The sequence below is a fragment of the Bubalus bubalis genome, chromosome 21, assembly GCF_019923935.1.
Source record: "Bubalus bubalis isolate 160015118507 breed Murrah chromosome 21, NDDB_SH_1, whole genome shotgun sequence".
Taxonomy (NCBI): Eukaryota; Metazoa; Chordata; class Mammalia; order Artiodactyla; family Bovidae; genus Bubalus; species Bubalus bubalis.
The window spans coordinates 50,195,387-50,211,553 of NC_059177.1; the positions used below are offsets into that span (position 1 = coordinate 50,195,387).

The 16,167-nt window shown below is 39.7% G+C and overlaps 1 protein-coding gene across 5 annotated transcripts in view; it reads right to left on the reverse strand.

Moving 5' to 3' along the window:
• RBM6 (RNA binding motif protein 6) overlaps positions 1-16,167 on the reverse strand; it is an 89,278-nt gene that overhangs the window by 48,267 nt on the left and 24,844 nt on the right. For 3 of the 5 annotated variants that reach the window (XM_044933584.2, XM_044933582.2, XM_044933583.2), the window contains exon 6: positions 2,951-3,024. The exons of 1 other annotated variant lie outside the window; for it this stretch is intronic. In XM_044933584.2, coding sequence (XP_044789519.2) covers positions 2,951-3,024 — 74 coding nt within the window. Of the gene's footprint in view, positions 1-2,950; positions 3,025-16,167 lie in introns of those variants that run through there. One more of the 5 variants, XM_044933585.2, reaches the window with a different exon arrangement.

A 16,167-nucleotide genomic window follows, 5' to 3' on the forward strand; every position in this document is an offset into this window, starting at 1 on the left:
CTTTAAGCCAACTTTTTCACTCTCCTCTTTCACTTTCATCAAGAGGCTTTTTAGTTTCTCTTCACTTTCTGCCATAAGGGTTGTGTCATCTGCATATCTGAGGTTATTGATATTTCTCCCGGCAATCTTGATTCCAGCTTGTGCTTCTTCCAGCCCAGCGTTTCTCATGATGTACTCTGCATATAAGTTAAATAAGCAGGGTGACAATATACAGCCTTGATGTACTCCTTTTCCTATTTGGAACCAGTCTGTTGTTCCATGGCCAGTTTTAACTGCTGCTTCCTGACCTGCATATAGGTTTCTCAAGAGGCAGGTCAGGTGGTCTAGTATTCCCATCTCTTTCAGAATTTTTCCACAGTTTATAGTGATCCACACAGTCAAAGGCTTTGGCATAATGAATAAAGCAGAAATAGATGCTTTTCTGGAACTCTCTTGCTTTTTCGATGCTCATCCAAGGTAAGGAGCAGCAGCTGTGCTTTGCTGGAGCAGCCATGAAGAGATACCCCACGTCCAAGGTAAGAGAAACCCAAGTAAGACAGTAGGTGTTGCGAGAGGCATCAGAGGGCAGATGCACAAACCATAATCACAGGATAAGAACATAGCAATGTCTTATTAAGAAATAACTCTAGTGAACACTGAAAATGTTACCAGACAGAAATTTGGAGTTTGTCTGAGAGGACACTCTGCTGCTGCTGCTGTGTCGCTTCAGTCATGTCTGCCTCTGTGCGACCCCATAGACGGCAGCCCACCAGGCTTCCCGTCCCTGGGATTCTCCAGGCAAGAACACTGAAGTGGGTTGCCATTTCCTTCTCCAATGCATGAAAGTGATAAGTGAAAGTGAAGTCGCTCAGTCATGTCCAACTCTAGCGACCCCATGAACTGCAGCCCACCAGGCTCCTCCGTCCATGGGATTCTCCAGGCAAAAGTACTGGAGTGGGGTGCCATTACCTCTATGGAATTCATAAATACTATATAATCTCTGTCATCTTTCTTACTCTGAGATTATAAGCTCTTAGAAGACAGAGGCTATCTCTTACTTGTTCTCCTGCACAGAGTAATGTATGGTACCCTAAGCATGAGGATGGCTACCCATCAAAACAATCTATTTCATTTAAAAAATTCTGGCCTTGCTCTTGTTTTATTCTGGTGTACCATTCACTGGGCAAGGGTCATTAATGCAGGATCTAGGAGTCCTAACAGTGTTCACAGAATGTGTGAGAAGGGTGGGGGGAGAGATGTCTATAGGATAGGCCTCACCCACTTAATACAGCTTATGTAAATGAACATTTTTCCAGATGTGGCTCTAACAGAAATCCAGCATAAGGATAATCCTTATTTCTACAGAAGCCTACCCTAGTTTTACATGACATCACTCTTTAGGAGGCTGGATACTTTAGATAGATAGGATTTTGGGTAGGGATAGAGGGAAGAGGCAGTTAAGACACAATATTGTTATTTTTTTCAGATTAATCAGCTATGATAAAAAGCAACACCCCTCTAAGAGAAACACACAGTTGGGAGAATGGCACAAAAGAAATGGCAACTGCCATGGCTTGCCAGTTCTGTTTCTACCACTCACAGTATTTAGCACAGTGGTAAAGGATTTAAAAGTTACTGATAAAAACAAAATACTTATGGGTTCTCAAATTAGCACAGATTGTTAGAATGGAATCAACCATAAGTATACAAACTAGAACTTTTATTCTTCTCTCCAAATATTGGCAGGTAGCATTTTCTGGCACATAATTAGCATCTGTTAAATGACTGGCTCAATGATGGACACTGAACAAATCAAACAAGAACTCTGTCAAGGGGATACAGCCTTAATCCACTTATTGTCTAAGGATCTAGAAGTATCTACATCACTAACAACAGGAACAGATATGTCAGGTTTCTTCTAATTACTTCTTGATCCCAAAAGATTTAGAGTTATGTCATCCTCATTGACATAAGGGGAGAATATGGTCAAAGAAGGAAAAAAGTGAAGTGTAATGAGCCATGCTGAATGGAACAAAGCTGATGAGGGGCATTAGGCTATGAAAGAGGAAGAGTTCTCATGCAATACTAGTATGCCCTGGCAGAGCCTTCTTTTAAGATTCTGGGTACATCGCAATCACAGTGTTAAGCACAGGCAGTGGGTTATGTAAAAATCAAATTATATCACTAAGCTTCTTTCTCCCACTTCACAGATGGAGGAACTAAGACATCACAAAGAAAACAACTTTCCCAAGGAAATATGACAAGAAAAATTCTACCCATTTCATATTTCCTCCCAAAACTATCAAGCAGGGTTCAGTTAAAGACCCAGATGATAGTCCTATGTGGCAAGCTAAATATATCTAGGTGTTTCAAACATAAGGTAAGTACAGATTTCAATTCACCAGCTCAAACTATAATGCAGCTAGGAACTCGAGTACGGAACTCCAATTTGTAAAGAACAATGATGAATGCAGAAGACCCCTACAATCAACTGGTCTCTTCTCCCCAGCGGCCCTCTTGCAAAAGTAGCACATGCAGGCAGGACCTGACTGCCACAGGACTTGCCGTCGGTAGTCTTCACCTGAGGTCTGGGTACAAGTACTGACCTAAAATTCCTGTGCCAGGAAGTTCCTTGAGATCACAGACAGGCAAGGATCGTTTTTTTGCATCTGGATCCCAAGCTCAGTCACACTCTGAAGGGAAGAACTCCAGACCTGTCATTTTTTTCCACCTACTGTCTTTGGAAAATGATCCAATGACAACTGAATGCGTTTCTAAAATACACTCTGTGCCCATTAAATTTACTAGAGAAACTTCCTCATCCTCTTTTAAAGTTTCTCTTGGTTGGAATGTGGAATGCTCTAAGTATAGATTTCTGGTACCTTTCCAAAGTTTGATCATTTGAAGCCCTCCCTCCCCACTCATGAAAAATATATCCTTTCAGCATCATTTGACCGAAGTATAAAGCAACCTGGTTGGCCTCCATGCATCCGATGGCATCTTCCAAGAGTGAAAACTCCACGCAGACATAGCCATAGTCGTAACCTGGGGACAGCATTTAAATACAGACGGGAGTGGTGTTAGTGCCTTGAAAACACAAAAGACACACTTAAATCCCCTGTTTCCGAACCCCTTAAACACAAGCCCTCCCAATGGCCCCTCCCTCCCAAGCAGAAAAAAGTACTGCTACCCCAAACAGAAAAAAAGTACTGAAGGAAAAGTCTGGATGTTTCTGGATTTAGAGAGTCATTCCAAAATGGCCTTTTCTATTAACCAAGAAGATCCTCTGCCCTCTTTAGCACTGATGATCTGGTGAGGGTATCCCAGAATTGGGTAATCCCACAGAAAGTTCAAAGGGGGACCCGAAACATTGTAACCACAGGCTGAGTCTTCTGGAAAAACAAAGTCAACAAGAATAGGAAAGTATCTGGAAAAAAAAACAATGTATCCTAAAACAGGAAGGAGAAGCAATTATCCAAAAGCTATGCTAATAGTCACCACTTTTCAAGCAGAAACCACCTTCAAAGACTGAAGTGCTGACAGACTGAGGCAACTATTCTGTTTGGACACCACAGGAAGCTTCTGGTTGGCAGGGGACAGACCATATCAGGTCATCTTTTTTTTTTCCTTGTTTCAACTCAAGTCATAAACCAGCTAAAATCTTTATGAAAGGAAGAAGGTGTAAAAGCATAAATAAGTACAAACAGCTGGGTCCAAAATTGTGCTTATGCACAAAGCTCAGGTAGGCTGGGGAGAGACAGGAGTTGTTAGTAATCAATACATGTTAAAGAATTAAACATACCATCAGACTACAAGACTCTTCACCTTTTTCCTGAAAATAGTCATCGTGGACACTCATGACCCATGAAACAGGAAGTCATGGGATTTACAAATCGATACACTCTAATACTAACCCATCCTATAATTTCCTTGATACTGCCACCATATGACTACAATACACCTGTTAATGCAATGCTCCTCAAATGGCTTCCATACTTCCTCCACTGCCTCACAGGATAAAGAAGCTCATCTTTAGGAGTGACACTGTGCAGATGGAACAGCAAGAAAAAGACGTGATCTGTTCAGATGAGAAATAAAACTCAGGGAAAGAGAAACCACATGACACCTAGGTCAATTCTGAGCACAAAGTATATATAATAATAGGAAACTGGTATCACTGGATCAAGGTAATAAAGGCCACCAAAAAAAAAAAAAAAAGAAAAGAAAAGCCAATAAAACTAGGGCAATAGAAAATAGAACTTAAAAACAGGCCAAATTTGGTGAAATGGGTTGGATTCCTTGTCACAAGAAATGAATAGCCTGAAATGTTTTATTATGACAGCAAAGCTGTGACTTTAGGTTTGTTAAATACTTCAAGTTCATTACAAAATGTTACAATGGTGCAATTTGATTCTTGCTTTGCATTCTGGGAAATAACCAGGAAGAAAAGAAAGCTACTAGAAATCTCAGCACCACCATCCATGGACAGAGACTTTCTACCTGTATTTTACAGCTTTGACCAACACAAACCAGAACTCCTAAAATCTCTATTTAAACTTACCATAACAAAATCAGTTTCCTCTGATTAGTAACTATTTGAATAAATGAAACTACTTTAAAAATAAACAGTATATGCATTTGTCTATATCCTGTTGAAACAGCAGAAATTGTTTTGTTATGTAATTCCTTTCAAGTGGACTTTCTTGATTAAATTCAGTGACCATCTCACACATAAAACACTCTGCTTTTTATAAAGGGCTCTGAATGTTCTTGGGAAACACTGCAGAATAGAAGCAACTAAGGTGCATTTTCTCATGAAGTATCTACTGTAAACATTCAAATGCACATCCACAATCAGAAAGGCGCAGCCATGGAACAAGCATTCTCTCAAGTGTGTTGATTACCTCAACAGAACATTATCAAAAGAGCATCCACGTGTGTGGAAAGCAAACCCTCTTCATAGCTACCAAAATGAAAAACACAGAGAACTGACACCAAATTGGCCTAGTCCTGAGTCTCCTTTCTGTTCTTAAAAAAGTAACTATAGTGGCCCAGAGGAGCACACAGAATCTGTGTATAGAAAAAGAAAGGATTCATGACAACATTCACAGTTTGCTCAAGGACAGACTTTGATAATAATGTCACTGGAAGGAAAAGATAGTCTAGAGGAGACATAAGGGATATCTAATAGCGCTTCTATACAATCCTGAGATACTCCACGTTGACAATGTACTTTAGATATAGTATTAAATTCACAAGTCCAACACTCAAATTCCTCTGCCTGAAACTTTGGCTGTTAGACAAAAACAGAAATTTAGTTTAGGGAATTTCCTGGTAGTCCAGTGGTTAAGATTCAGCACTCTTACTGCTAGGATCTGGGTTCAATCCCAGGTCAGAGAGCCAAGATTCTGTAAGCAGTGTAGTACAGTCAAAAGAGAAAGAAGAAAAAATATTTAATACTTAAAATTTTAAAAATAAACAAATAAAAACTTAAAAGTACCCAATCTTGATCCAAGTCATTTTGTGTGTCCAAGACTCATAGTTGTACTAGAGGATTTTCATAAACTGCCAAAACCTGTGATGATACCAAGTAATATACACTCAGCCCTTGTTGGTACAAAGCTGTATTCTAAACATTTTACATATATAGTTAATCCTCACAAGACTATCATATAACATAAAGATTATTAACTTCATTTTACCCATCAAGGGGAAGTAGTCAAAGAAAGAATAAGTAATTTGCTCAAAATCATCTCAATGGTAAGCAGCAATACAAAGTTTCAAACCCTGGCAGTCCAGACTGAAACGAGTGCTATTAATCACTGCACTGTATTAAGTTAACCTGACTTCTAAACTTTATGGAGCCCAATTACAGAAAGGACCCCACAAGTCTGAGCACAGATAAGACTATGCCTATGGTTAAGAAATACTAAAATTTGAGCACAACAGATATTCTGAAATGTCTATGGCAGAACCATTATTGTAAGTGGGCCCGAGTGTGCAAGTTACAAGGCATTCACTCTCTTGAATTGAATATAATGGCTATCAAAATTCTTTTGAAAAGACAAAAAACCCAAAAGTCCTGTTGTGAATGATGATTATAAAAATTACAATGTAAGATACTTGATCTAGTATGTTGAAATATAGTATTTTAAAAACTTTAAAAATGAAACCAATTATATATTATAAACTGTGTACAGAAAAAAAGACTGGAATTAAACACAATGAAGTTGCATCTAACTCAGAGGTTAGAGACCAAAGTCTGCATAGGAGATGAAAACCAAGCTCTGTTGATATACTCGAACACCTGAAGGTGAAGAACATACCATCTCTCAATATAGGTTAAGTCCAGCACTGACAGTTTTTCCTCCAGCGTCGTAAGAGATCACTTTTCTTTTGGCTGCCACCAGATGAAGAGGTTGGCTTGCGTGTAAGGGCCATAATGTATGAAAAGCATATCACTTTAAATGACAGAATCACAGCCAGAACAGTGAATGCTCACACTCAGAGGAAACTGGAGAGACCACTTGAAGCCACAGCCAGGTCACACCCCCACCTCTCATGCTCACTCCATGAGAGGGAAGATGGGGTCCGTGTGGGGCAAGGGAGAGGGGTTGAGCAAGCACAGGTGAATATACACAAATCTGAAAATAATGTAATGTGACACAACTGTACATGAAAATGTTTGCAGTGGTTGTATTGTTATAATGAGATAATTGGGATTTTTTTTTCTTTAGTTTACAAATGTAATTTTACAATTCACAGAAAAGTTCTAGTAGACAAAGATGACGCTCTACTTGGAGACCTGACTGTTCTGAAGACCACCAACCAATCTTACATTCAGAATTGCTAGGAACCATCTGGAATCATCAAGATGGTAAACTCAGTGTTAACAACCCCACAGACAGATTCTCACTTAGTATATGTGCTGCCGAAGCGAGCACAGATTCTCACTTAGAAAGAGTAATAAAGTCTCTATCACCTTTTCCTCCTCAGTCACATGTTGGGAAGAAATTTGGTGGGCTGGTGGGTTTTTGTGGCTTATTTAGATGACTATTAAAAAGCATATCTTACTCCATTTTCTAACCTAAATGTATATATTTCTCATAGAAATGTGAATGCTTAATATTTTTTTTTCAATGCTGAGACGGATAAGAACAAAGCAAAGGAAAGAAATCTATAAAGGTAACATTAAATTTTCAGTTCTTTCCATCTTCATTAATCATGTGATTGCCTGGTACCCCAAAAAGTATCTGTGATAAAAGCTAACAGGTGCTTAGGGGAAAGCGAGATACAGAAAACAAAGCCCTGATAAGTAATATCCAAACCCAGAATTTCTTTAGTCTCTGCCCCTAAAAAAGTTGACTCAGTGATGCTAGCAAACACGGCTCTTGACCAGTCAAGACAACTCAGTCTAAATCAGGCCCAACTTTAGTAACACTTATACACCAAGATTTTTAATTACGCAAATGAGATAAGCAGCCCTATATTCAAACTGATCTAGAAAAACCCAACTAAACATTAACAAGTCCAGTTGAATTGCCCATTAGGAGAGTACTGGTTGACTAGGAAGCAGCCCAGAATGTACATACCAACTATGAAATGTAAAAAAGAATCAAGATTTTAAAGAACACAGGCAGAGGGGGAAAGAAATTTTTAAAATGTTATCTGGTATCTATGAGGAAAAAGAAAACACAGGGATTTCCCCCTGTAAACAAGGAGTATTCTTTCTGTGGAAATGAAGCATTATGAATATAAAAAGCAACATGAAAAATCTTAATAGAAATTCAAGAGGACTTAGTTTTATCGGTCTGTCTTTCCTAATTCCACTCTACTGGGAATACAGGTATTTAGAAGAAAAGTAAAATATTATCAGGTTAGAGACATTACTAAGCCAAACAAAACTGATCCAGATGTCTGAACTCCCATCAAAGGAAGTAACGTGACAGAGAAGGCTTACATGAATGTTTCCAACAGGTACTTTGCTCTCCGTTAAAATCTCAGATTTATTTGAGTATGTACCTGCAGCTTTCATTAGGAAAATATCTAATTTATATGTCAAACTACAATCTGGGAAGAATGAAACTGGCCCACATGAAATCCATCACTTTGACATCTTAAAGCACTTTCAATTCTCTCCCCTTCAACCATGCATATAAGGACTGTTGGTTTATAATAAAACACATAAAACAAGGAAGATATGCACTGATGATCACTTGCTAAATTTTTGAAAACTGCATATGGTTCAGTATTTTATCTAGCTTTCCATATACACTAACTGGTTATTTTTGATATATAGATATTTTTTTTTGGTTTGTATCTTCAAGTAGTTTTCAAAATCCAAAATCAATCTTAGGGTCACTTCATCCTGATGATGGTTCTGTGGGCCGAGCTTGACAGTTCTTAGAAAATTATCACCTTTATTCAACTCACTTCAATTCCACTGACATTAACAATACTATGTGAGTACAAAGGAGGAGCGTGCCCTGGCCCTCAGAGAGCTGAGTCTAATGGAGGAGTTATGACAAGTAGATAAGCATAGATCATCTCAAAATGCTACCTAAGTCAAAAAAGGGAACATCTATTCTTTTTTTTTAAACTATAATTGACAAACAACATTATATTACTTTTGGGATACAACATGATGATCTGATGTATGCATATACTGCAAAAAGATTTCAGTAAGTTTAGTCAACATTCATCAACACACATAGTTACATTTTTTTTTTTCTTGTGATGGGAACTTTAAAAATCAACTCTTATATTGTAAAGTAATTAGCCTCCAATTAAAATAAATAAATTAAAAAAAGATCAACTCTTAAGCAACCTTCAAATACACAATAAGGTACAGTTAACTATAGTCACAACCCTGTATGTTAGATCCCCAGGAATTTCTTTTTATCTGGCAATAACTACTCTTTATAGAGCCAATGATCTAGTTCAAATTTTGTTCACTTCAAAACAAACAAAAAAACCTACAGAGTAACCATCAGGAATAGGAATAAGATCTGCTCATGCCACTACCACTGCCACCACCCCCCTCCCCAAGCTTAGGACACTCTAACCTACCCCCGCTCCAAGCTAAGGACACTCTAACCTGGCAGGAATGGCAAAAGGATCACCCGAGTGAAGCAGCATCAATGCTGAAGCAAACTGCCCATGCAGAGATGATTCCAGACTAACTGTGGAGGGTCTTTTCACCTGGCAGGCAATGGTACTCATCAATGCCGCATTACTTGTGATGAGTATCATCCCCGAAGCACACACAAGAAAGTAATTTCTACAGTTCTGTACATAAGCAGGGAACTATAGCTAATTCACCATTCGCTCTCAGGCAAGACATTTTTCTGAGCCTGGGTTATCTCATATGCCAGCTACCAACGATGGTTAACTCTTTTCTAGGGTGGTTTCGGGGGTGCGTGAGATAATGCATGTTAGTACTCCTGTGCTTCTATTACAAAGCACTATTAGGGACTTACCTGGTAGCTCAGCTGGTAAAGAATCCGCCTGCAATGCAGGAGACCCCGGTTCAATCCCTGGGTTGGGAAGATCCCCTGAAGAAGGGATAAGCTACCCACTCCAGTTTTCTTGGGCTTCCCTGGTGGCTCAGACAGTAACAAATCCGTCTGCAATGCATGAGACCTGGGTTCGATCCCTGGTTGGGAAGATGCCCTGTGGAAGGAACAGCTACCCACTCCAGTATTCTGGCCTGGAGAATTCCATGGACAGAGGAGCCTGGCAGTCCATGGGGTCGCAAACAGTAGGGCAGGACTGAGCAACTTTCACTACTCACTATTAGGGACTAAAGATGAGACAGTTGTCCCTGTTGGTGCTCAGTCACTAAGCTGTGTCCAACTCTTTGCAACTCCATGGACTGCAGCACGTCAGGCTTCCCTGTCCTTCACTATCTCCCAAAGTTTGCTCAAATTCATGTCCACTGAGTCAGTGATGTTATCTAACCATCTCATCCTCTGCCACCCTCTTCTCCTTTTGCCTTCAATCGTTTCCCAGCATCAGGGTCTTTTCCAATGAGTTGGCTCTTCCCATCAGGTGGCCAAAATATTGAAGCTTCAGCAACAGTCCTTCAATGAACATTCAGGGTTGATTTCAGCTGCCTCTGTGTTGCTGCTAAAATTTTAAAGGGATAAATTTCCTCACTGACATCCAGTGTATACTAAAAACATATCTGATTTTCCCACAGGTACAAAGGTATTTTTATTTTGACTGGGAAGGAAAAATATGGCCCCCACTGCCTTGGTCCTAGTACAAAAAGGACAATTCACCAATGTCCCAAGGGGCTCTGGGAACACTCCACAAAGATAATGTCTTCCTAGCTGGAAGCTGTTCAGGATGACAGCAGATCACACTAGCCCAGCCACTTACCTATTCCAAAGTGAACTAGTTATCTACAGAAGTTATTAGACAACTGGCATGCTGTGACACTCATGCTGACCAGAACACGAGCCTAGGTCATCTCTGACCTATAATAGAGAACTAATGCCCAACTAAAGGCAGCAGGTACCAGCCAGAGGTAGCTGTAGAATTTCCATCTGTGGTATCATAGAAAGATATTGGTCTTTGTTCCAGTCTCCTAACACAGAGCTCCTAAAACTCTGGGAATTTCCTGAGTGTAAGAGTGATGAGTCTTTTGTCTTAATGAGATGACTCTTGGTGGGCTCCTAGATAGCTTCAGGATGGCAACCGGTCAATAGAAAACCAAGACTTCATTAGAAGCATGGAACTTTCAGCCTCATTCCCTAACTTCCAGGGAATGGAAAAGGGAGTGGTAATTGGGTCAATCACCAATGGCAAATGAGTTAATCAACAACGTCTACATAATGGAACTGCCTAAAAACCTCTAAATCATAAGATTTGGAAAGCTTCCAGGTTGGTGAATGTATCTAAATTACAGGAGGGCGGTACACCCCAACTTCATGGGACAGAGGCTCTTACTCTTGGAACCCTTCCAGACCAAAGTATCTATCTATGTTTTCATCTGCTCCTTTATAATAAACTAATTATTTATCTGAGTCCTGTGAGCCATTCTAGTCAATTATCAAACCTGAAGAGGGTGTTGGATTATGGGAACCTCCAACAGAAGTATGGGTAACCTGTGATTGGTATCTGAAGGCACAGTTGTGGAACTGAGGCCTTAAATCTGGAGTCTGATGTCAACTCTGGGTAGTTAGTGTCGGAACTGGATTGAGTTATAGTTATCCACTTAGTGCCAGAACTGATTGATGTTAGGGCTTCCCTGGTAGCTCAGTTGGTAAAGAATCCACCTGCAATGCAGAAGACCCTGGTTCGATTCCTGGGTCAGGATGATATGCTGGAGAAGCAATAGTCTACCCACGCCAGTCTTCCTGGGCTTCCCTTGTGGATCAGCTGGTAAAGAATCTGCCTGCAATGCAGCAGACCTGGGTTTGATCTCTAGGTTGGGAAGATCTCTTGGAGAAGGGAAAGGTTACCCACTCCAGTATTCTGGCCTGGAGAATTCCACGGGCTGTATAGTCCATGGGGTCGCAAAGAGTTGGACACAACTGAACGCCTTTCACATGGGAGGAGAAAATAAAATCTCTCATCATCTCTCTGCCTGTACGACACAGAGGCATACACTGCTTTCTGCTGACATCATTCCAGAATACGTTAAGACCTCCATTTCTCAATTTACATGAGGTTTGCCCCCTATGTCAAGTTCAACTGCAAATACCACTGTAATCAGCTAACTTACTGGCAGCACTTGTCCTCCATGCACCCATTGCAAAATACGAGACTACTCTTAGTTAAGGTTTACCAAAGCTTTTCATCAGATTTGCTTGTACACTGTCAAACATATTTATTGTCTGATAAACCAGGTGAGCATGTTCTAGGACTTGATATTGATCTGAAAGCTAAAATGAAAATTTTTAATTTTCTAACAAATATAGAAGTACTTATACAAACGGAACAGAAAACTTGACTCCCTCAACATAACACCACTGCATAGTTTTAGAAACTAAAGTCAAATCTGTCAGAATTTCTGATAAAAATTTCTTGAGAGGATCTACTCATTCAGTATATTACTTCCAGAGTTAGCACTAATACTTTCAGGTTGAAGAAACACATCACAAACTGAACGAACACTTTCAGGTTGAAGAAACACATCACAAATATTATTTAACCTCCAATTCACACATAACCTCACACATTGCTGCCAGGAATTTTTGTAGCTTGAAGTGTGAGATAAGATAACAGGACTATTGTAAAGTAATTAGCCTCCAATTAAAATAAATAAATTTATATTTTTTAAAAAAAGATAACAGGACTAATGTTGTTTTCTTTGATTTGGAGGAAAGCAATCGCAGGAAATAATGTGACATAAATTCAATTGCAAGGTTACCAGGAAAAACCTAATGAAGCTTAAGCTTCACTCATTAAGCAATGATTTTCCTACCCTGTCACCATCACTCAGGTACATTTGATTCATTTTTTAAAATGTTATCTAAACAAGGTCCCAAAGGTCCTACTGAATAGCACAGGGGACTATATTCAATATCCTATGATAAACCATAATGGAAAAGAATATTAAAAAAAGAATGGCTATGTGTACAACTTTACACATTTGTCACTTTGCTGGAAAGCAGGTTGGCACAACATTGTAAATCCACTATTACTTCAATTAAAATAAATTTTTAAAAAATGAGGGCAGGAGGAGAAGCGGGCAACAGAGGATGAGATGGTTGGATGGCACCAATGACTCAACGGACATTAGATTGCGCAAACTCTGGGAGGTAGTGAAAGACAGGGAAGCCTGCTGTGCTGCAGTCCATGGGGAGGCAAAGAGTCGGACACAACTTAGCGACTGAACAACAACAAAGTACTCCAGATCATTTTAAAACTCCCTGAAGGCACAGCAGCCCTTTCTTAGTAAGAAATAGAGACATTTCTCCCATACTAAAATTGAAACAACCAAGGCCTCCAAGATCTCCAAACTTAAAGGCCTCCAAAGGTCTCCTGTACAGAAAACAGCTCCTCTCTGGGAATTTACAAATTCTTACAACTCAACTACATTTTTAGAGGTTGAAAATATTCTTTTTTAAAAAATATGCATTGGAATGGAGGTATAACGAGACTTCCAGAAAACACACAAAAAGGTCAGGTCTATTTGTACACATTTTTCTCTACTTCTTGTCTGATCATTTCCTATAATACTCATGAAAAGTTGATTAATTTCATTTCTCTGACACTCAGAGGATGTCACTTTATTTGATCTCTCTGACCAATCATTACCGTCAAGCATTCACCGAGCTGAATAAGGATGTTCTCTTACATAACCATAGCCACAGTAGTACCAACTTCAGTGAATTTAACACTGATTCACCACTACTACAATCAATATATAAAACAGTTCCATCATGCCCGTCAATTCACTCAAGCTTCCATCTTACAGTCAACTCCTCCCCCGATACCTTGGCACCACTATTTTCTATTCTTGTCATTTTTCTTTTCCAGAACGTCATATAAATAGGATCATACAGTATGGAGTCTTTTTTAAAATTATGATCAAATACACAAAACATAAAGTGTACAATTCAGTGACATTAAGTACATTCACCATGTTATGCAACCACCACCACTATCTAGTTCCAGAAGAACATTTTCATCACCCCCAAAAGGAAATCCCATATCCATTAAGCAGTCACTCCCCATTTCCCTCTTCTCCAGCCCCTGACAACCACCAAACTACCCAATCCACCTTCTGTCTCTATGGATAGGGCTATTCTGGATTTCATATGAATGGAAGCAGACAATACTGTGGTCTTTTGCGCCTCACTTCTTTCACTGAGCATCAAGTTTTCAAGGGTCATCCAGGTTGTAGCATGTATCAGTACTTTTGTTTCTTTTTACTGCAGTATGTAGCCTTTTGAGCCCAGTTTCGCTTAACACAATGTCTCTGAGATCCACCCATCTTGCTTTGTGCATGCAATACCTGCATGCATAGTATCATTTTTACTGCTGAGTAGTATTCCATAGTATGTATATACCAGAGTTTGTTTGCCCAGTCACCAAAAGACATTTCATTGTTGATACTTCCCGAGAAATGTAATCATATAAGTCAAGGTATTTTACAATTAATAGGGCTACTATTGTATCTGCACTTGGCAATAGAAAAATTCAAATGTATACAACAGGTATAGGTTCATTATCCATTATCTGAAATTCCAAAATCTAAATATCTCCTAAGTGTCAAGTTTTTCAGTAAATTTTCTGTGAAGTCACTTGGCGATACATCTTGACCTATACTATAGTCTCTCTATAGTCTTTCTTAAGTCTTCTTAGTGAGAATATTCATTTTCTACAGAAATATTTTATCTTATACACATTCCACTGGGGGATATAATTCACATATAAGCTATTGGACCACATTATCTTTCTATAATCAGAAAAATTAATAAATTCATCTGACCCCACGGATTTAGATAAAAGTTGTGGCCCTGTACTTACACAGTTCTAAATGAGACAAAAATTAAGCTGATAATTACTCGAGTCAGTGAAGAGGCATTAAGCTTTTCTCTGTTACAGACTAGCTCCCCAATACATCAACTACAAGGATGAACATTACCCCACAACCCCCCTCTTATGAACAACATCCAACCTACATGGTCTTTGCAGGTTATCCTAACCTAAAAACTTGATGGCTGTTTATAAAAGACACCATTTCTACAGAAATTCAGACATACTCTTTGAACAGGTAAATGTTAAAGTTCTCAGAACATCTGACTGTCTCAAGACATGTTCTTCAGCACTCAGGAAGAGTGCGCTGCTGTAAAACCTAAAGTACCCTGTAGTGCCATGGGGTCTCCTCACTTGAAAGGAGACCACAGGGGCTCTCCAAATACATTATTCCATATACACCGCACTATTCATTCCATGCATACTGGGAACTCATCTGGGCTAGGCAGAGAGTCAAGAACTGGGGAAACAGGAGGGAACAAGCCAAACAAGGCTCCTACTGTCATGAAGCTAACTCTCCAATGAGAGGAATAAAACACACAAAAGCACTGAGAAAAATATCTAAGTGATAACTCCTACGATTACAAAAATACGATATAAAATGACTGAGGAATGATTTTAGATTGGATGGTGACTCAAGGCCTCTTAGAGTTGAAACTGAAGCCAAGAACTAAACCCCCAAAGAAAATGAGAATCAGAGAGAAGAGCAGTGCAAAGGCTGTGACAAAGCAATAAGTCCATATGGTCAAGGATGAGAGAAGGCTCAGGATGGCTAGAGCATGGTTAAGAAAGGTAAAGAGTGTAAGTAATGAGGTCAGACAAAAAGCCAAGGGCAGGCTCATGCAGGACTGTGTTAAGTCAGAACAAGAAGTTGGGAGTTTCTTCCAACTGAGATGGAACAGTGTTAAAGGGTTTTAGGGAGGGGAATAACATGACATGACTGATAATTTTAAAAGCTCATTCTACTTGCCATACAGTGATACAATACGGATAACATGGGACTGGTAATCCAATCCTTTCAATTCTTTCATTTTAAAAAGTATATATACGTGTGGGTGTGTGTGTGTGTTTGTGAGCTTCTATAAATATGGTGTGTGTGTGTGTGTGCGCACGCACACGTGTATGCGTGCACTTATACAAATACGATGGCTTCTGTGGTAGTTCAGACCAGGTAAAGAATCCGCCTGTAATACAGGAGACATGTTTGATCCCTGAGTCGGGAAGATCCTCTGGAGAAGGGAATGGCTACCCACTCCAGTACTCTTGCCTGGAGAATTCCATGAACAGAGGAGCCTGGCAGGCTACAGTCTATGGGGTCACAGAGTCAACCGCACAGAATGACATGACTGAGCAACTAACACGTTCAACATTTTCATATATGCATATATTCTAAAGGAGATCAGTCCTGGGTGTTCTTTGGAAGGACTGATGCTGAAGCTGAAACTCCAGTACTTTGGCCACCTCATGCGAAAAGTTAACTCGTTGGAAAAGACTCTGATGCTGGGAAGGATTGGGGGCAGGAGGAGAAGGGGACGATAGAGGATGAGATGGCTGGATGGCATCACCGACTTGATGGACATGAGTTTGAGTGAACTCTGGGAGCTGGTGATGGACAGAGAGGCCTGGCGTGCTGCAATTCATGGGGTCGCAAAGAGTTGGACACGACTGAGCGACTGAACTGAACTGATCACTTCA